Genomic DNA, 21,129 nt, shown 5'->3' with positions numbered 1-21,129 from the left:
GGTGATGACTCTCAGAAAGGCCTTGTTTGCTCAAAACCATGTCATTTTTTTCTGCATGTGTCAACTAGTCTTATAAAAAAAGATGGTCTCCCTAACACAACGAAACTTTTATATCACAAAAAGGAAACTTTATTATTGCAGCTACATGCTAAATTAAATATTTACAGACTGAATGTCTTTAGAAATGTAAACAAAGCCAACTGAAATCAATGGGAAAACTGTTATTTAAATAGACTTTATTTCAAGACCTTGACCGAGGTGACAACGCTTAATTTCTTTCAAAACAATCCTGTTATATCATTCAGAAAAAATAAAATGGGACCTCAAAATGAATACTATTTATGTAGACTCTCTTACTATTCCACACTGCAGGTAGGATGTGAAGAAGACTTATTGGAAGACCCAGAGAGCAAACGAGAACATAGAAGGAATGATAAAAAGCTATTTTTACAGGAACCAAATATTTCTCGAATCTGAGTTCACCTGTCTTATCCAAAGAACAGCAAATTCAGTTGTCTTTTTAATGTGCATGCCTGACTCGTGCTTTCATTAAATAATCGGATAAATCTTTTTTTTTTAACTACATTCAACTTCGTCCTATAGGAAATTATGAAAAATGCCACTAAATTGTTCCAGTATTTTTCCATGATTCCTGTAGTCTGATAGCAGTGCAAAAATGAATGAAAAATAAAATAAAATAATAATAATAGTTATATCTAACTCCTGGTTCTCCAAACCCTAGTAGGGGCCTTCACAAATCACCAACCTGATATTCACAGATACATCAGCACTTGCAATAGCACTTTGGTAGAACGAGACATGCGTAGACAAGTAAATTCATCTCAAGACAAAGGTATCTCAAATCAGCTTAATAAAATAGCATGTTTGGATTCTCTATAAAGGGAATGAATTATTAGTTTACGTTCTCCTGTCACTAGGCATCTTTCCTTGCTCTTTGATGCTGGCAATTGGTTATTTCCCCGAGGCACTCCAGTGATGCATTTACATGTCACCACATCCCTTGCTGTGCTGAATTGTCACTCTCAGATTCAACATGGCAGGCTGACACAGAAATTCAAGCATATCTGAGTGCTGACAATATCTGCCTTACAAATATCCTGCACTCCTCTCAAGTCAGTGCAGGGTTTGCTCTGCTAAATAAAAATACAACTCCAATTCTTAACTATCCAAAGGCAACGGAAAGGAAAGGGGGATAGGGTTTTCATTAATTTCAGGGAGTACATAGGGTGGAACATTGAGAAGATCAAACACTGCATCTTTTCATGACCTCTTTGTTTCTTTTCTTCAGCTAGACAGCTTCTTATTTTGGCATCGCAAATCAGTGAGACATGAAAAACTTAAGACCCTGGCCACAGGTCACATTAGAGCAGTTTCTAAAGGTGCAACCTGAACCTAGCAGTAGGTAAACACTGGTGGACAGGATACTACAGCTATTTTCAGGATCCTATAGCTATTTTTCTTTTGACTATTCCCTCAGCCAGACATATTTAGTAATGCTCAATGGATTTCTCTTCCTAGAACTTGTCCCATCTCCTCCTGCCATCTACGTACACTTGTAAAGTGTATGTTGTTACATACAACTTGTTAAGACTTGTAAACTTGTTAATACAAGAACGAGGACATTACCATGCTAGATATCAATAGCTCAAATATCCTTCTGTGAAAGACAATTCCCCTTCTGTTTCTTGTAAATGTGGCTCCTACTAGCGTGTTTTCCTGCCCCTAACTACTTGCCCAGGAAGCCTGAGTAACAGCTGTGCAATTTCTCGTAATGGGCAGTTTGCACTACTTTTGTGCTGAAAAGATAGCTAGTAAATAGGGCAGATCTTTATATTATTATTTGCAGAGGTTTCCCAAGGGTCCAGAGCCCTACGACCATCACAGTGGTAATTACAGAAATTTGACTTCTCATAACCTCTTGCAATTAAAACCAGTTATCACTTAGAAGAGGAAATAAAAGATATCCTATCATTTTGCCACACTCAACAACCTAGAGGAGGAAAAAAAAAAATTACAACCAAAAAAACCCACAACATGCCATCAGGGACAGCAGAAACCCCAGAGAGATGATAGATAGCCTGTCCAAATAGATAGGGCTACTGTGTAGAGAGGTTAAGTATCAGGCAATATAAAAATGGAATTCTGAAGGCAAGTTCCAGTTCAAAGAGACAGGCTGCCTCGTTATCTTGAGATGTTTTCTCAAGGGGATTTATTGCAAGTCTGACAACTGCAAATGAGTTACAGAAAAGAACAGGTGGAATGATAATCACAGCCGCCACCCAAGAGTACAATACGCAGTACAGTACTCTGTTATTGACAACCTGTAGTTTTGTCCTCTGGCTTTAACTGCAGCTGATTCGGGACCATTATTTATAAGGATGAGGAACTACTTCATAAGAGGAAATCTATACCTCCAAAGCTGATGTATCGTTCTCCTGCTTGTGTGAAAGATGTCAACAGTAAAAAAAGCCAAAGTTGATGAGTATGAAAACCCAAAATCTGGGCTCGCTGACTGTGTCAACGTTCACAAAGGCACAGAGAATGCAGCAGAGACTTGAAGTCTGCCTCTGTTTTGGAGGGAAGAACTAATGTCTCTGAGCGTTAATGGCTTTCTAATCCCAAACTGTCCAGTTTGTCCTCAAGTATCTTTTGTTAGGAGACGAAGGTGTTCTGGGGACTAACAATGGTTAGTCCTAAATGGACCTAAATGGTCGGGGTGCTGGTTGACAGCCGGCTGAACATGAGCCGGCAGTGTGCCCAGGTGGCCAAGAAGGCCAACAGCATCCTGGCCTGTATCAGGAATAGTGTGGCCAGCAGGAGTAGGGAAGTGATCGTGCCCTTGTACTCGGCACTGGTGAGGCCGCACCTTGAATCCTGCGTTCAGTTTTGGGCCCCTCACTACAAGAAGGATGTTGAGGTGCTGGAGCGTGTCCAGAGAAGGGCAACGAAGATGGTGAGGGGGCTGGAGCACAAGTCTTATGAGGAGCGGCTGAGGGAACTGGGGTTGTTTAGTCTGGAGAAGAGGAGGCTGAGGGGAGACCTTATCGCTCTCTACAACTACCTGAAAGGGGGTTGTGGCGACAGGGGTGTTGGTCTCTTCTCCCAAGTAACTAGTGATAGGACAAGAGGAAATGGCCTCAAGTTGCGCCAGGGGAGGTTTAGATTGGATATTAGGAAAAATTTCTTCACTGAGAGGGTGGTCAGGCATTGGAACAGGCTGCCCAGGGAGGTGGTGGAGTCGCCATCTCTGGAAGTGTTCAAAAAACGTGTGGATGTGGTGCTTCAGGACATGGTTTAGGGGACATGGTGGCGCTGGATTAATGGTTGGACTTGATGATCTTAAAGGTCCTTTCCAACCTAGTGATTCTGTGAATGCAGAACCACCTCTGGTTATCTCCAGCTGGGGGGAGGGGAACACAAGTATGTAACACGGTGTGGAAAGAAGTGTGATTCCAACTCCCTGCTATACTTAACTATTCTTCTGTGCTGTTCCTTGCATCACATTTCCACTCCAGACAACCCTAGTAACTGCAAGACAAGAAGCAGAGAAGCTTGCAGCTCCTGGGGGATATGGATTGCTGCTTGAAAACCTCAACGTACCTTTGAGTAAAAGCATTTAGTGCAGAGGATGTCTGGCAGGCAAAAGACTACATTTAGGAAGAACAAGTTCTTTTAATTTGAGTAAGTAAATTGCTAAGGAGAGGGGAAGAGCAGGAAGATGGGAGAGGGAGATCAGCCTATGAAACCTGGAAGTACCTGAGAGTTGCTAGAGAAGATAAATGGCTGTGATGGAAAGAATGTTGGAAGACAGCAGACTTACAGGGGCCGTTTCCTATAGAAGGATGTTCATCTAAGATTATGAGGAGCTGTGAGCGTGACAACCTTTCTGTGTACTTTGCATACACAAGTGTCACAGACGTAGCACACTGCAGCTCATAAATCTTACAAAACGCAGTACAGCGGCCAGCCTTTGAAAACTATTGCATTAAAATCATTACTTCTGTAAGGGAGACTGAAGTTTTGGGGCACATACCCTCTACTTTAATTTGACAAAAGGAGCAGGATTCATATACCTTCAATCTAGCATTGGCTGAATCAAGTATTGTGATAACAGAGTTTAATTGCTTAGGGCCATGTTATACCCAGACAATACCCTTTGGAGAAAAAGCGCATTACAAAGTTTTTCTTTACCCCTTTAGGAAGCCCTTCCTATTACCCAGCTGGCAAAATAACCTGCTGTTTAATGACCTAAGGAGGAGGTCAGGGTTCTGTCCTCCCCTTAAAAAGTAAACTGAGGGGAAGAGCAATTTAACACAGTTCATAAGATTTGTGCCTTAGAGTCCTGAGTCAGAGCAATCAAACTTGAGGTTATTAAAGCAAAGTCCCTCAGTCCCAGATAGGGGAGCATCCTGGAGACAGTCTTGACTGCCAGCCACAAAATGCAGGACTTCTCACCCGTCACCTTTCCATTTCTCTGTGCAGTCAGCCTTGCTCTAGGCATGAAAAGTGGGGAAAAGGAGGACTTCTTGTGGTCTTCTGGCTTGCTTTGTTGTAACTTCAGTGTGTTTATATACATCAATACAAAGAAGAAGATGCCATGAGATCCAGAAGCTGTTTCACCTCCATGTTTTCCAAAGGCACACTATTAGCCAAAAGGCAGATATCAAAGCATGGTGCAGGAGTGATGCACAAGCTAAACAAAGAGTTGAATTATTTACAACTTCTCAAGGCTGCATGGGCCTGCTTCTTACAAAAAACGTTCCTTATTTTGCTCATGATATATCATGATATCTGTAATGTTGGACATTATTAGGTGTGAAGTTACATTTACGTTTCATGTTAGTAGGCTGGATAAAGCATGGTTCCTTTTGCTTTACCTCTACCATCTCACATTTAGAGACACTAGTACTACATCAATAGTTCTCAGAACTGCCAATACACCGAATTTAAGGGGCAGCACGAAGAAAAATATTTCCAATAATAAAATAAACATTAATTCTTCTATATAATATCAACAAAATTTTGCTACTACTGTACTCCACAAGTAATGGGGATTGGTTCAGAAAATGAGATTTTATCTGAGTTAACCAGAAAAAAAAGTCTCTATGACTTCCATCATGCCATCAAAAAGACGTATTTTAATCTTGGAAAACGAATTAAAAAGTTTCTCCAAATTCTAACACACCTGGAAAGTCAGAGAAATCTATTAATTTCCATATGTCTTTCAGTAACTCTCACCACAGCAATCAGCTCTGGCTGCTGTTCACCTCAGCAATACCATTTTAACAAGCTAATTATACCCATAGCTATTTAAATCTGAACTCCATTCATTACATGTAGTCAGCAGCACCAACAGCATGGAAGTAAAGAAGAAAAGCAGACATTATTGTCTCTTACCACAGTATAGATCTGAGGTTTGCGCCTTTTTGCCAGGTCAATTATATTGACTCCGTTGTAATAAAGGTTCTCAATGCACCCGTGGAAATTTTTCCTCTGAAAGGTTCCTGGTTTCCCCGGGACGGGAATCCCTCCAAAACTGAGCTTTTGGAAAGAATAAGAACAGTATTTAGTTATGACCCCAAAAGCAAGAGGGCAGAGCCCCACTCCATGCAGCCAGTCGGGACAGTATCTAAGAACCGAGCCACGTTAACAGCATCATCTTGGAGCACCAGTGGGGCCTGGCCGCTCAACACACCACTTCATTAACCTAGGATCACCAGCCTCCCACCCAGGAACACCCCACGTGTCAGGCAATGCTGAAACACTCTCCAGCCCACAGCCCCCACGGGCCAGGAGACCCTCACCCAGCAGCAGACCACGGTGGCCAGGAACCACCGAGCAATGGGGGAATAAACTCTTTCTGTCCACAGAGCACTGGCTTTTCCTGCGATCTGGAGTCGCCCCTTTCCACCAAGCATGTAACTCAACAATTCTGGTTGCAGCCAGTGGAGGGTAGTATCACACATGCAAGGTACCCTCTTTGCACCTTGCAATCGTTTTCCCTAAATTCTGCTGTGGTTTGGTCTTTGCAGTACTCGTACACGGTATTTGTGACCCAGCAATGTAATGGAGAAGTTCTGCAGGTTACACATTTAAACAAAACTTGTATTGTACTGTTGTCTAAATACTGAAAGACGTTACTATTGTGCGGATTACAACTCATCACTTATCTGGAGGGCTAAAAGTCCTGGGAAAATAGTGTGTCCAAAATCCTTGGAGCACAATTATGTTAGATTCCTAAGGAAGAAGGAAAAAAAAAAAAAAAGAAAAAGAAAAGAAAAACAAAAATCAAACCCCACAACCCAAAAAACTTCTGATAACCCCATTTTCATTTTTCAGATGACAAAGCTTATTTCTAGTTAGATTCATGAGCCTTTTTGGCAAAGTCTTATTGGTGGTACTGCTGGGTTTTTATTCCTTTTTCCCATCACAGCCATCAGCATCGAGAGTGATGTAGGCTGCAGGTGGGGATCCTGCAGCCACCACCCTTCACGGTGCTTCTGGCACATCGGGAGCTGGGCTGCAACCCTGCTGCATCCACTGCAGCAAGGGCATGCACTGCTGACATGCCGACGGCTCCTGGAACCTGGTCAGCCTTATTCCTCCACCACTACTCCTAATGGCTTGCCTCATCTCATTATTACAAAAATAAAGGAAGATTTAGGGGTCATTTTTCCTCCCACTCCACCTGACAAGCTGGGATACATACGGAAACTAAACCTCCCTGGATAAACTTGAAAGCTCTTCTTTGAAAAAAAAGTCCTTAATGAACTTGGACCTCAGCTGTATTAATTGATCACTTCAGAGAAATAGAGTGAACAGACTGCTACTTTACATCACTTGTAGGTTTATTACTGGCATGAGGGCTTATGAGGTAGTAATGTTTTTTTCCAGTGAGAATCATTAGTTATTCCTCAAAACACCAGACTTTCCTTCTTTCTTGTTCTATTCTCTAAGTCTTCTGCTTAGGGACTCTGTACTGGGTTTCAAAACCAGAAGAACAATCAATATCAATTATGCCACTGCTTTATTAAGAAAACAGTTTCCTTTGTGATTGGTAATAATTTTAATTACCAAACTAATGGTTTTATTACCCTCAGTAAGGCCCTTAATCCCCAAAGTGTGCTGAGATAAAGTTTCAGTAGACTGCATGGCTGTAATGTTTGACTTGAAGATTGTCTCACTGCAAAAGGAAAGAAACCACACTGTGTGAAAAACTAAGCACCAGGGGCCAGGACTGAGTGTCACAGAGGTCAGTTGTGATGCTGATTTACACCAGCTGAAGATCTTCTCTGCTATATCCTCTGTTTTGGAACATCAGGAAAAAAAGTTCTGCAAATTACATTGGAGCTTGTTTTCCCTAATTGGCATCAACCTTGTAGCAGGAAGCAAAGAATTTTATCTACTTTGAAATCAGCAAAGCTGATGACTCAATCATTTGGCTTTTCTCAACTTCATCTTTCATCCAGCTTCATTGGAACAGGCTGCCCAGAGAGGTGGTGGAGTCACCATCACTAGAAGTGTTAAAAAAACGTGTGGATGTGGCACTTCAGGACATGGTTTAGTGGGCATGGTGGTGTGGGGTTGATGGTTGGACTTGATGATCTTAAAGGTCTTTTCCAACCTTAATGATTCCGTGACCTCAATAGCAGTTACAGCTTAGGCCTTTGCTAGTTCAGCCTGAAGCTGTTCCAGAATCTCCCTGCCCAATAGGTTGGGACCTTTCTCTTACTTCCCTATTAAATGTGCTCATGATTTGGTACAGAAGAATTCTGAACAGTGTCAGGGGACAGGTACCAGTCTCTCCACCCTGCTCTGTGAAATGCAAAGAAGGGAAACTCAGCTGGAACATGAGAAGAGCAGAGAGCAGGCACCTGCCACTGACAAGCTGTCTGCTTTTGTCCCTTGTGTGTCCTGGGAATTGATCCTTTCTAGAGAAATTAATGCAAAGTGCAGAGGGGAAACTTGTGGTCTCTTAAGCAGTGAACCATGCCAGCTCAATGCATCCAGAGATGGTGATGGCTCTGACTGTGCAAGGACAACCCTGTGCCTTGTGGGCTAGCAAGACTTAGTAGAGAAGTGCATGGGGATAAAAATGAACATGGGTAACTTGCACGCAGGTGTGCATTGGTGAGGGGAACAGATGAGGAACTGCCTTGCATATACGCATGATGATATAAAAGGTTTTTTATTTTTTTTTTAATGACTGTCAGCCATAATCACTGAACTTCTGGAGTGATATAAACTGCACTTTGCCACACCTTGGCCTCATCACAGGGGAGCACACCAGCCTCAGGTTTTATGGGCAGGCAGGATGTTTCCTCTGCTCAGTCCTTCCTTGGCTGAGCTGCTCTGGGTCCCTAGACCAAGACGGTCAGCATCACAACCCCAGATGTCAAGGGACCTGGGTCAGAACTAGCTGTCTCAACAGCCATGCTCAGGATCTTCCATTCCTAGTGGGAAGACAATGGTCTTTACCTTCTCATCTCCATGTGGAGAGCTGTATCCAAGGAGGTGGTGGATGGACAGAGGGACAACTCTGAGCTGGTATTGCCATGGTCAACATCAATCAGATGCCGGGATGGTGCACATTAAAATCATATTGGACATGATGATACAAGCACTTCTCCCTACAGGTATGTGCGGTTGCTCCCTGAAGATTTAGCTAGAACCCAGGTTATACCTTTTAGTTTAGCTCAAAGTCTGACATATTTTGAAGTGCAAGCATAATCCAATGCATATTTGCCCAGAGACTAGCCATTTTCTGAAACTGTCCTATGTAGAGTTGCACTGACATAGTCTATGTTTGTTAACCATGAAAGGAGCTCTCTGGGAAGGAAATATCAAATAAAAAGAACTTTGCCAGTAAGAAACAGCTCATAGGGTGGTTGTTTTCCACCACATTCACTTTATACCAACTCAGCCTGCTCTCCCAGGTTATAACCTAAAGGGTTTCACACACCTCATAATCAATATCCAAGTGATCTGAATCCCCCTTCGTTCGGAAATGCTGGGTGTGCTTGTCTACCGTGAAGTTCACTTGCTTGTTGAAGCGCTCTATGAGAACCGAGTGCCAGTGCTGGTCATCCAGGAGGCTGCCCAGGGTGACAGATGTGTGGCTGTTACTGAAGTGCAGGTTCGAGTCCCCTGGAGGGGCAGAGACAGGCAGAAGACACCAGAGTTACCTCTAGGTCCTTAACTGAAGCATGGGAACTCAAGGGGAGTACAGAGCAATGCTCCTAGGTGCAAACTGGACTCTGCCCATCAGAAATAGACCCTTGACAAAGCCTTAGATTCTTTGGGCCTTTTATTCTTATATGTGTATATACACACATGCATACATTTTTTTTCCCCTGAAATCCTTGCGATAAACCGGGAGGTTTTCCTGATGCTGCACTCACACATTGCAGCACGCAGGGGGTTGCTGCTCTGCCTATGCCCTTGGTTCTGCTATGCATTGGAAGACCTGGTGTTTTAAGAGTTCCCTTCAGGTTGCACAAAAATCTCCTGTCTATTCCCATTAACAGATCACTCCTGACACTTCAGTTTCAACTATGTGCTTTTTGTATTTTAGCAAGAAAACTGCATCTGTTCATTTTCAGAGGAAAAAATCCACAAGTCTGAAGCAACACGAATGCAAATGTTTTGTTCAGCTCAAAAAGATTCTTAAACCTGGTGTAGGTCTCCAAAAGTCTGGATCAAGAGTCATAAAAGTATTTAGGCTTTAATCCTGGTGATTTCAAGCACTCTGCTGTTTTCCAGCTGACTACATGTCTGAACACTTCAGAGCCTCTCATTTAAAGGGAGTGTGTGGCTGAAAGAAAAAAAACCCTCTTCTCTCAGACTATGCATTCACAACAGCGTGTCCTCTGCAAGAAGTAACATATTTAACTATACTACATTCTTATCCTAGTATGAAACATTTGTAAGAGGAGGACAAATCAATGGAGTCAAAGAATCCCACATTCAGAGGCTTGGCATGTAGCCACTTGGTCCAAGTAACATCCAAATACCAAATCAGAAAAATTCTGCATTCTCATTTCTACTCTTTGATGAAATAAAGAGAAAGACGGAACTAACTAGTTGGAAACTAAACAATTAAAAGCTTATGTAAAAATGAAATCCAAGAGCTATGGAAAATTGTTACTGACTTTTAAAACAAACACAATTAAGCACAAGGGGAAAAACACAGCAAAAATTATCTACAAATTCTGTTTTAGTACCTTCAGTTTGCTCCCACTAGTTTATGATTTCTTTTAATTCCGCAATTCATAAACAGGGGACTGAGATACTGCACTGTTGCCTGTTTTATTTGCTCTAGACAAACCTCTTAAACTGTCCTGGAATTGCTATTTTGATATGGCCCCTACTAATACCATACATTACTAGATGCCACATCTCCCATTTTTATTACGAACAGCCTTGGCAACCTAAGTACCATGTACATGAACTGCAAATGTCTCACATTACTTTATTCATCAAAGTTATTATGATTAAGAGTGGCAGTGAACTACTTGGACCTTAATTCCCTCCCCTCCTTGCCCACACCCTCATGGTTAACAGAGGGATGGGTTTTGTTTCAGCTTTCCATCTGGACGGGCCACTGAGGGTTTCAGACCCAAGTCTGAAAAAGCTCAATACCCAAACAGGGTAAGTGCAGCTCCTGTGCTGATCAAAAGTACAGCAATGCAGGCATGGAAGCTTCTGCCCAACTCAAACCCCTCAGTATGCAAAACATGAGTCAGCAGGGACTGCTGCGGCCAGTACCATGGGTCACCCACAGACGAAGCTAATACAGATTTTGCAATAAGGCTGGAAGAAGGTGTATGATCACTCCTACTAGAGCAGCTCCTGCCATTATCAAGTGCTTTAGTGTATTCACCAGGAAAAAGCAAGCACTCTTCTGCAGAAAGAAGTTAAGCCAGCCTTTCATCTCCTCTCTCTGACCCAACATGATCATACAGTGATGGTGTGCCAGATATTCACAGTTTTCAGCTAAAACCATCTTCAGAAGCAAAGCAATACCAGTGTGCACAACGTTTTGACCAGAATGTTTTCATTTAAATTCTGTGTTGTCAGCTCAGTTCTGGTCACAGAATGGAAAAAATAAGACACCAACCAAAAATAAACCTTTTGCACTATAAGCCAAACTTACTGGCAATGCTGTTCTTAAAAATATAAACAATAAAAATAAAAAAGGAGGAAGGGGAAGAAACGGATTTAAAAATTTTAAAAAATTTTAAAAATCACTGCTTGGAAGCACCATCAAGCAAAGGTCAAAACTTCAAAAATAGTCATTGAGCAGCTCAGCCTTGGTCAGCACTAGTTACAAGAGCCAAGGTCTCTTCTTGGCTCAGCTCTAATGTCCTGCATGACACCAGTCAAGTCTATTCTCTTTTAATTCCCCTCCCACCTTCTCTGACCAGTATTTAAGCTATGAGGTGAGGCACACAGCATGTTTTGTTGGTCTCAGCTGGAGTTTCTACATACTGCCTAATATAAACAATAGATTTATAAAAGTAAACCAAGACAATCCTTGTTACAGTAATATGTGAACCAATAAGCCTAATTACCCTTACCCAGATTGATGTGCAAGGAGAGCTTCCCTTTCTGCAGTTCCAAGGTAATGTAGTCTCCACGCTGTCCTTCTCCATGGAATAAGACTCCATCCCCCTGCATGCTCTTGAACTTCAAGGAAACCACATCTTTGAATGTGCTCATAAGCTTCTGATTGAACCTGTAGAGGAGTGAACTTCTGCCATCGAAGTCTGCAATATCTGACTCTGGGGGAAAGAAGATGGCAACATGAAGAGGAGGGGCAGCGTCAGGAGAGGAACCATATTTTTTCAGGATCTTTTCTAATATCACTTGGAGCCAGGTATTCTCATAAGCATACATCCACAGGCCGTATATGGCATCTGGGCAACCACACTTTACCCATTTCCAATCCTCTCCCTCTGTCTGGGGAAAGGGAACACTAGGATAAAAGCAGAACTCCTCCGCACTTGTCCTCCACTCTCTCATGCAAGATTGCTTTCTCACTCTACTTTTTAGAACAAGACAGGTGCCTTCCATAATATTCAGATCTCCACAGCATCCATTGCCACATTTGCTGTTTGTCTCAAACACACCCAGGATGTTATTCATTACTTGGAACACTTCAGTTCTCACTCCACTTTTTGTAGCTTCACAAGCATCTGTTGAGCTGTTTCTGCGTGTCAGCCATGCCTGCATCCACCTTTGCATCCAAATAAGCATCATCTTACCCTCTGAGGTTTGGCTGCTTGTTTGTGATGGGCATTTATCAACCAAATTTCTGCTTGCAAATCAACTAGGCTGGCAGGAATAGTCAAATATCAATTCAAAAAGCTTTTGAAGGGATTTCATGGGAACCAGGCATCTAACCTGATTATACACCTTTGAAAATCCTATTAGAAAGATATTTTCCCCTTCAGCCAGCCTCTAAAATGCAATCACTGTGATGAGAAACAGGCTTTCAATCCTTCAATTGCAATTAATATTTCCTTTGGCAGCAGCAGCCTGCAGTACTCTTTTTGCTTTATAAAATGGTATTTTAATCAAAATGTATTTTTAATAAACTTTTAAAATACACATATAACCATAACATTTCAGGTAGCTTTAAATACTTTTAACTAAGGTATTGTATGCAAATATGTGGCTGACATATGTAAATTCAATTCCAATTTCTATACAAATGCAATTTGGCACAAATTATGGATAAAATATCTACTTGTAAATAATAAATCTGACAATTGATATTTCTCATTGTTAAGAAAAATATTAAAAATTAAGAACACCAGATGATGAAGAATCTGAACAAAGGTTTACTAAGCTACATAACTACTGAGATACATGCATGAAGACAAAGAATACCTTCACAGTAACCAAGAAGAAAAAGCATAGACTATCTTTGCAAACCACATGTTTTAATGATAATCCAAAGCAATCATTTTTCCATTTTCTTTCAAAAAATAACTGAAAGGTCCATATGCAAAACAATCAAGACTTCCAGGTTAGCAACTGCGTTGTGGTTAAAGTTGGTGATTTAAGTCATCTAAGCTCCCTTGAGAGATATTCTGTCCTTTTGAGCATTAATGTTAAGTTTCACTTGTTCCTCTTTAAAAACAGAAATAATAGGGGTTTTGTCTTGTTTGGTTTTTTTTCTTTTCATTTTAAAGTGGACCAAGATTTAAAGAGGTTTGCAATTAAAAACTACTATAAATTAAGAAAATAAAAGACTTGTTAATGATTTCTTACCATGGAAACTACCATCAACAACTTCTGCATGTCAGTATGACAGTTTGTACAGAAGTTTGGTGCACACTTACAAACTTGAATTTGTAAGAGCTCAAAATTTAAATCTGATGTGAACTTCTGCCACTCCAAAACTGATTCCATTCCAAATCAGTAGACAACCGATTCTTTCTTAGGAGAATAAATACACAAAGAAATTAAACCCTGGGAAAAATTCACTCCAGGATAAACTAAGACCAACTTCTTATTTATGATGTCAGAATTATTACATGCTGTTTATCATCATATGTGGAACAGTTGCTAGTTTAGGAAGTATCATGAATACAAGTATTCATGCCATCTGCTTTTACTGTTTTGTACTTCTGAACTAGGTGTTTAGAAACAGCTCCTGCAGAATTGCTGATTTCTCTCTATTGACAACTTGACTGCCAGTTTGTATAAAAAGAATTAAATTCATAGTTTAGTTCTTATTAATTTCCCCTAGCTGTATTAAATACTTCAATTTTTTTTTAAAGTAAATCACAAGTATATCATAAAAATGATTTTATTTTAACACAGGAAAAATTAGGAAATAGCTTATAAAGAAGTTACAGTCTTTGGTTTCCAGTGCATCTTGCATTTAAAGTTGATTTTCCTCCTTGCTCTCAAAAACAAAGATACTGTTAAAAGAGCACTGATTCAATGCTGCCATAATAGCAGCCCTTTTTCCTTCCTCTTCAGATCCAAGCCTTCAACTAGTCTGAATTCACACCTGAGTCCTTGTTCTTAACTCCCCACTAAGCCACAGCATAACACACAAATTCTAGAACAGCTCTAACACTGACATTTACGGAGCATAACACAGAGGAAAACCTGTTTCTGAAAAGTTCTGCTTCACTAATTATCGGGGGAGAGTACACTGGCCAATAAACAGCCCTGAATTAAATGGGAAGATGGCAAATAAATGCTAACACTGGCAGCCAAAAGTCATTAGTGGCAGTTTGCATGAAAACAAATTGTTGGCTTTGTGGTAAAGATTTAAAGATACAGCACAATTCCAATACAGTCACTCCAGAAAACCTGCAAATTGTTGGCTTTGTGGTAAAGATTTAAAGATACAGCACAATTCCAATACAGTCACTCCAGAAAACCTGCTTGTTTGTTTAGTGTTTATTTAGAGTCCATGTACAACCATAATACACTTGCAGCAAGAGAACAAAGATCAGAGATGTTGTCAAGTATCAGAAAACCTGTAGGAATAACATATTAAAACACAACATGTGGTTTCATTCTACACTGCCTGCTGGTTTAGTTATGCACACTGAAGATAGACCTTACTCAGTTTGGGTACTTTTCTACACTGTCTTCATCAACAAGGCTACAAAACTCATCAAAAGTGAGATCAGACAAAAGACACTTCTTTCATGTTACTCTCCTCCAACCCACAATTCAAACAGATGCCTCTGCTGTAAATACATATGTACTTCTGCTCACAGGTGAAGAAGTTCCCATAAAATAGAAATAGAAATGATTCATCGTACTTTTCTGAAATTCAGTAGAGTTTCTGGTCCCAGTGGTCCTGGTTATGTTATTCCATTTGAATTTCCTTTCCCAACACAGATCCAAACATCAAAGTCACTTTGGTGGAAACACAGGCAATTGAAGGCAGATTACCAGGTTAGGATAATTCAGCATATTAAAAAAAAAAAAAAAAAGCATGTGACCACAGGGCTCAACCTGTGGCACCAGCTATGCTGAGAAGAGCCAGGCTGGGGGCAATGTGAGAGCATGGAGTTTACTTGTGCAGCAATCTGCTCCTGGCAGCAGAAGGGATACACATTCATTCTTACAAAGATGGTTCTCCTAGTGATTTTGGAAAAAGTAAACACCTGCTTGGCGAAGTTATTGCAAAATACAGAAATATCCTCTACAAACAGTTGCAATTTGAGACAGGAACTTTTGGTCTTGCACTTGCATCAATGAGCCGAAGCTTTAACTCCCTGCAGGAGGGAGGAGAACTGTTCCTGGTCTGAACAGCTGTCTCTCCTGGCCAGTCATGCCTTACTGGCTTGAGTGAGTCTGAAGCAACCTGACTTCCCTCTCCATACCCCTCTCAGACATGCAATCCAAGGCATGAATGTGGATGAGCACCTCAGAGGTGACTGTTCTGCTAGGCAGCTTTATCCCTATCACAGATCTGTTTGCCCCTTGGTAAGCAATCATTTGGGTATGTATCTTACACAGTTGGTTACAAACACTACTGGGCGATGCCAATCAGACATTAAGTGGTTCTCTGCAATGCGTAACTTTTCTATCTCATAGGAACACAAAGGAGAGGATGGAGGAAGGTGGGGAAAAAAGAAAAAAAAAGAGACAGAAAAAAATCCAGTAAAAGTATCATTTAATCAAAAAGTACAATATCAGATCATATTCCCTGAAGCAATGATAGCAAAAGATGAGAAATCACAGATCTGAACTGCAAATGAAGAACTCTGCTCTCGAAAGCAGAAGATACCGTCTCACACCCTATCATTGTTTCTCCTGTGGTTTCCCAGCCTGTTAACTGCACATCCACCTGATTCTGCTGATGCATTTTGGACTGTTAACCAGTTATAGAATATGATCAGCATCTTCAATGCAGCTATAAATCTTATCCTACAAAAGCAATTGTGTCAGCAGATTTTTCTCCGGTGCTAAGCTAACAAGACTTTTCCCAAGTATAAAGATATACCCATTCCCCTCTCACCGCTCCTTGCATCCAAAGCAATCGATTTGCCATTTGTCTGAACACGTTGTCTGTCGCAGCTCTGGTTATCCGTTACAATCAAACTGCCTCTGGAGCTACCGCTGCAAAAGGACAGCGAGGGTTTACACATACTTCTGCATGGAAATTTCCATTTAACTCATCATAAATCCTCTTTTGAACAGGAAACGTAAACATGTATTTTCAGATCAAGATCAACTCATTACTATTTCAGCTCCCGTTTTGAGGATGTGAGATGGAATCTTTGTGGGAATTTCAAATAAATGTAATTAATATTCATTTAAATACATACTTTCTGGGTAAGAAAGTAAACAACAACTAGCATGTCTCATCTGTGAATTCCAGCTCGTTTGATGGCCTTGGAGTGCTTTGTTGACAGGAACTTCAATCTGTACAGGATAGGGTCAAGCACACTCACATGTCTGAAAGAGCTTTGCTATTAAAAACATGTTTTTATGTTCCAAAGAAACAATGTCAACTGGCAGCCAATTAGAGGGTGAAAAGAAAAAAATAAAAGAGGAAAAAAAAAGAAAGAAGAAAGCTCTCTTGTTTGACAGAGAATTTTGTGGATAAATTCATAACAGTAAATTACTTCTAGCAGGAGTAATAAATACCAGTGAGTGCCAGTCAGCAGCACAGTGCAATCACACGTTAATTTAGCCACTTTGGCATCCACTGCACATAGCGCTTAATCTTTAATGTGATTCTTCAGTATATTTTGTTACTGTGTCCTGTGTTTGGTGACCTACAAGACCTGATGCCTCCCACATGCCCTCTACTAAACAGTCATCATTGAAAGCTGCATTTGCCAAAACTTAGCACAAGATTGTGTTCCTGGGACCTCTTCAGAAGAGTATGCAGCACAGGACAGTCGTATTCCAAAAACAGGAGGTCAGAGCCTTGCACTAGCACGAGTGTCACATTCACCTCGCTCTGCCATCACAAAAGTGCTTAAGCAGCAGCGAAGCCATAAACCTCTCCTACAGCTGTCATCTTCTGCTCAAATATGCAAGGTTAAAACGGAGCCGATGTGAGCAGAGACCATCCAAGGAAGCACAGGCTATTTTGCATGCCCTGGTGTATCACAGCGAGGTGCCCAGTTGTAGGTTTGGCTGGGCTTTAACAGGTGTTTTAACAGATGTGCAACAGCACATGAAATTCAGATGGCCTGAGCTGTCAGTGTCCCAAACTTTTGTCTCAGCCAACCAATGAAGGTTGCAACTCATTCAAAAAGGACTTCCAACTTGCCCGTAAATGAAAACTTTAATTCCATAGTTTTCTGTCCCAGATATCAATATAAAGCAACTCTGTTTTCAGATCAGGTGCTGTGCTTCTGAGGCAACATTTGCCTGAAAGGTGGAATGGACAGCCAGCAGTCCAGCATCATCTGAATTTCAACCTGCTTCTTCAAGCAGGCTAAGAGGCAGAAATGACTCTGCAGTCACACATCCACTTTCGTGCAGGATTTGGTTCATCTGTGTTCCACATGCACATGTTCTCTTTCTATGTTCTACTTCAGGACCGGATCCAAAGCTACAATGCCGGTGGAAATCCTTTCTTCAACTTCACTTGACTTAAGATGCAATACTCTGGGTTTGTTTACCTATAGAAACCTTTAAGTCACTCCAATATCATAAAGAGTATTTGGCATAATTGGGAATTCGGTTTTTACAGACTGATTTGTATCAGCTGAAACCTTTGGTACAGGTAGGTGACTGTAACGTTGCTCCTACACCCAGTCTTGCATCCCTTCTTTCATGAAAGTATACACACAGACCCTTGTGTGAAGGGTCATCTCAGAGATGGTGCACATTCGGGATATTTGTTCTTCTTCTAGCTCCATTTCCTTCCTTGCTTGTGCAAGAGCTTGTCTTCTAGTGACTTTTTTGTCATTTTTTAAAATTCTTTTAAAATTATTAATATATTTCTTGTGCCAGAATTGAACATGGTAGATGAATCTCTACACTGTCAAACATTACAAAATGCAGTTTTGTAGGAGTACACCAGCTCAGGATCTGCTGCAGATATTCTGTCAGTATGATAGTAAAGATGACATTTTATAAATGATCAAACACCTTTTGTACAGTGCCAGAGTGTCTGGGTTAGGAGTAGCCAAGACTGTGAAACTGTCAACACGCTTGAGGGACGGGATCCTATCCAGAGGGATCTTGACAGGCTTGAGAGGTTGGCCCATGTAAACCTCATGAAGTTCAAAAGGCCAAGTGCAAAGTCCTGCACATGGGTCAGGGCAATCCCAAACACAAATACAGGCTAGGCAGAGAATGGATTGAGAGCAGCCCTGAGGAGAAGGACTTGGGGGTGTTGGTTGATGAGAAGCTCAAACATGACCTGGTAATGTGTATTTGCAGCCCAGAAGGCCAACCATATCCTGAACTGCATCAAAAGAAGCATGACCAGCATGTCAAGGGAGTGATTCTCCCCCTCTACTCTGCTCTGGTGAGATCGCACCTGGAGTACTGTGTCCAGTTCTGAGGCCCCCAACATAAGAAGGACATGGACCTGTTGGAGCAAGTCCAGAAGATGATCAGAGGGCTGGAGCACCTCTCCTACAAAGACAGACTGAGAGAGTTGATGTTGTTCAGCCTGGAAAAGACAAGGCTCTGGGGAGACCTTATAGCACCCTTCCAGTACCCGAAGGGGGCCTATGAGAAAGATGGGGACAGACTTCTTAGCAGGGCCTGTAGTGACAGGACAAGGGGTAATGGTTTAAACTGAAAGAAGGTAGAGATTTAGATTAGGTATAAGGAAGAAATTCTTCACTATGAGGGTGGTGATGCACTGGAACAGGTTGCCAAGGGAACTTGTGGATGCCCCATCCCTGGAAGTGTTCAAGGTCAGGCTGGATGGGGCTTTGAGCAACCTGGTCTAGTGGAAGGCGTCCCTGCCCATGGCAGGGGCATTGGAACTAGATGATTTTTAATGTCCCTTCCAACCCAATCCATTCTGATTCTATAAGCAAAACTTATAAGACAGGTATTGCTTGGCATATGCAATTTGCCAGAGAGAAATGTGAATGGCACAATTGTATAAATGGAGTGAATATTTCAACACTCTAAAACTGTTATGAATCCTTTTATTTCTTTTCTGGCTTTGTTCAATCTGATACTTTAATTCTGCACAACCATTTTTACTCCTGTACCTGCAGGGTACAGAACAAAGATGAAGACTTCAATGATACCAGAGCAAGGGAACTCAACCTGCAAGTGACTCTGAAGTCTTCTTCATATCATAGAAGATACAACCACAATCTGACATTAAAGTAGTGCCCAGGTAGTATTTCACATGGAGTAGTACCAGGACACACTCAAGCTACAAAAGTTTTAATCTTCAGTTCCAGTTATATTTGCTGCACATCTGTTCCGACTATATTCTCCACTGCAGAGGATTGGTCATCATTAACAGAAGAAAGCTCTTTGAAAACAGATGAGAGAGTTGCTTTGGAGTGATGACATCAAGGGCAGTTGGTTTTCATTTGTAGGTTTCAGTTTCCAGGTCCACTGGTAGGGATGGAAAAGTTCTCTTGCCCTGGTGACTATTCATCCAGACCAGGCTGTTGCAGGCCTGTGCTTAAATGAATGACAGTCCACAGTGCCTGAGCAAAGTAGGTGGAGAAGCAGCATCTACACACAGATCTACAGACAGACCATAACAAGGCTCTTCCTCTGAAGCCATATGAATCAGTCCTGATACCCGAGTTTAGCGTTGAGGACATCAAGAATCCTGGAGCTGTGTCTCTGTTCAAAGGGATTGCATGAATCAAAAAGGTTAAAGACAGTTTGCTTTTTGATTCTGCTTAGGTGAATTTAAGAAGTCTCCCAAATAAGAGTTTTTCCGTTTATTACCTTACAACACCTCTTCTGCATCCGGCATGAGCAGATGAGGACCTGATCTAAATGGGGAGATGTACAAGTACAATAGTGTCACATGATGGTGACTTGTGCCACAACACATCGAGCTTACTGGTAAATGCTGTCAATCCCCTGAACTCTCCCCAGCACAATCTCACCTGTCTCCAGCAGCATGTTGAGACACATTTGACCATTTCAGAAATAAAACCACAGCCACCTGAGAAACAAATACCGGACTTCTGTTTCCTCATTTGTGGACTTGTTTCTGTTTCGTGTGAGGGAGCAACACTGGTCCTTTATCTTTATGTTTGCACTCTTCTGTGGTGAGAGGACATTCCTCTGCAGCAGTACACCGAGATAACTGGGTGGCCGAAATGCCCCAAGGCAATAATGTTTATAGGCTGCTCCAAAGCCCACCTGACAAAGCGCTGCAGACCAGGTCTTAGAGGATCATCACCACATGTTATGAAGAATGTCAAAAAAACACTCATGCAAAAGCAATTGAAGCAGCAGATGAGTTCTCTGCTCTCTGGAGCTATAAAGTCCTTGGATAGAAATACACTAGCTGCACAATCTGCAGCACTTCCCTCAATAACTAGTGAACTTGCCTTAAAAACAAAAATTAACTATTTAAGGAAAAGGTGTTACCATTCCTAAATGAAGTCCTACAAAAGATCCCAAGCAGCTCTGTGCCTTCCAGCAGGGCAGGAGGTTTTGCAGCATCTGACTCCCTTGCACTTGCAAGCAGCAGCAAATTGCTCTGTGGTGGGCTCTGAAAGCTTCACCAGCTGAACTAGATGGGCCAGCACAGCCCTGGGTAGAAAGGTAATAACAACTACTGAAAATATAAACTATGCCTGTGTATTTTACATTACATTTTAACTCATAAAACTTGTGCTGGACCCTTCCCACAGTACTGACAGCATCAACAAAAAGCTCTGTGATAAGATGTAGCCACTTACTGTAGGAGCAGCCGAAGACCTCAACTCGCAGTCCTATCCGCCCACCGACATTCCACTTCAGAGGGACGAAGCGCAAGAAGCGGGCTTTCACGGAGTGCAGAAATTTGTGATGAACCACGCTGTCGGCGTTGCTGTTCCCTGTGAAAACCTGGAAGGACGGAGAGTCTTGGTGAGATGTTTAGCACCGAGAGGTGAATGCAGCACTCTGATCAAGGCTGTGAACTGCCACCCTTCCTCCTGATTCTCAGCTTAATAAATT

General features: G+C 41.7%; 1 protein-coding gene across 1 annotated transcript in view; it reads right to left on the bottom strand.

Annotated features, from left to right (window-relative positions):
* The window catches only part of CNTNAP5 (contactin associated protein family member 5), a gene marked incomplete at its 5' end in the record, with an annotated part of 301,416 nt that overhangs the window by 148,540 nt on the left and 131,747 nt on the right, over positions 1-21,129 (bottom strand). Inside the window, 4 exons of the mRNA XM_082001654.1 lie at positions 5,419-5,562; positions 8,984-9,168; positions 11,601-11,804; positions 20,871-21,018. Of these exons, the coding sequence (XP_081857780.1) occupies positions 5,419-5,562; positions 8,984-9,168; positions 11,601-11,804; positions 20,871-21,018 (681 nt within the window). The remainder of the gene's footprint in view (positions 1-5,418; positions 5,563-8,983; positions 9,169-11,600; positions 11,805-20,870; positions 21,019-21,129) is intronic.

The sequence above is a fragment of the Phaethon aethereus genome (assembly GCF_964289735.1).
Source record: "Phaethon aethereus genome assembly, chromosome: 6".
Classification (NCBI taxonomy): Eukaryota; Metazoa; Chordata; class Aves; order Phaethontiformes; family Phaethontidae; genus Phaethon; species Phaethon aethereus.
Note: the sequence above shows the minus strand (reverse complement) of the source record. Positions and strands in the feature narration are given on the sequence as shown.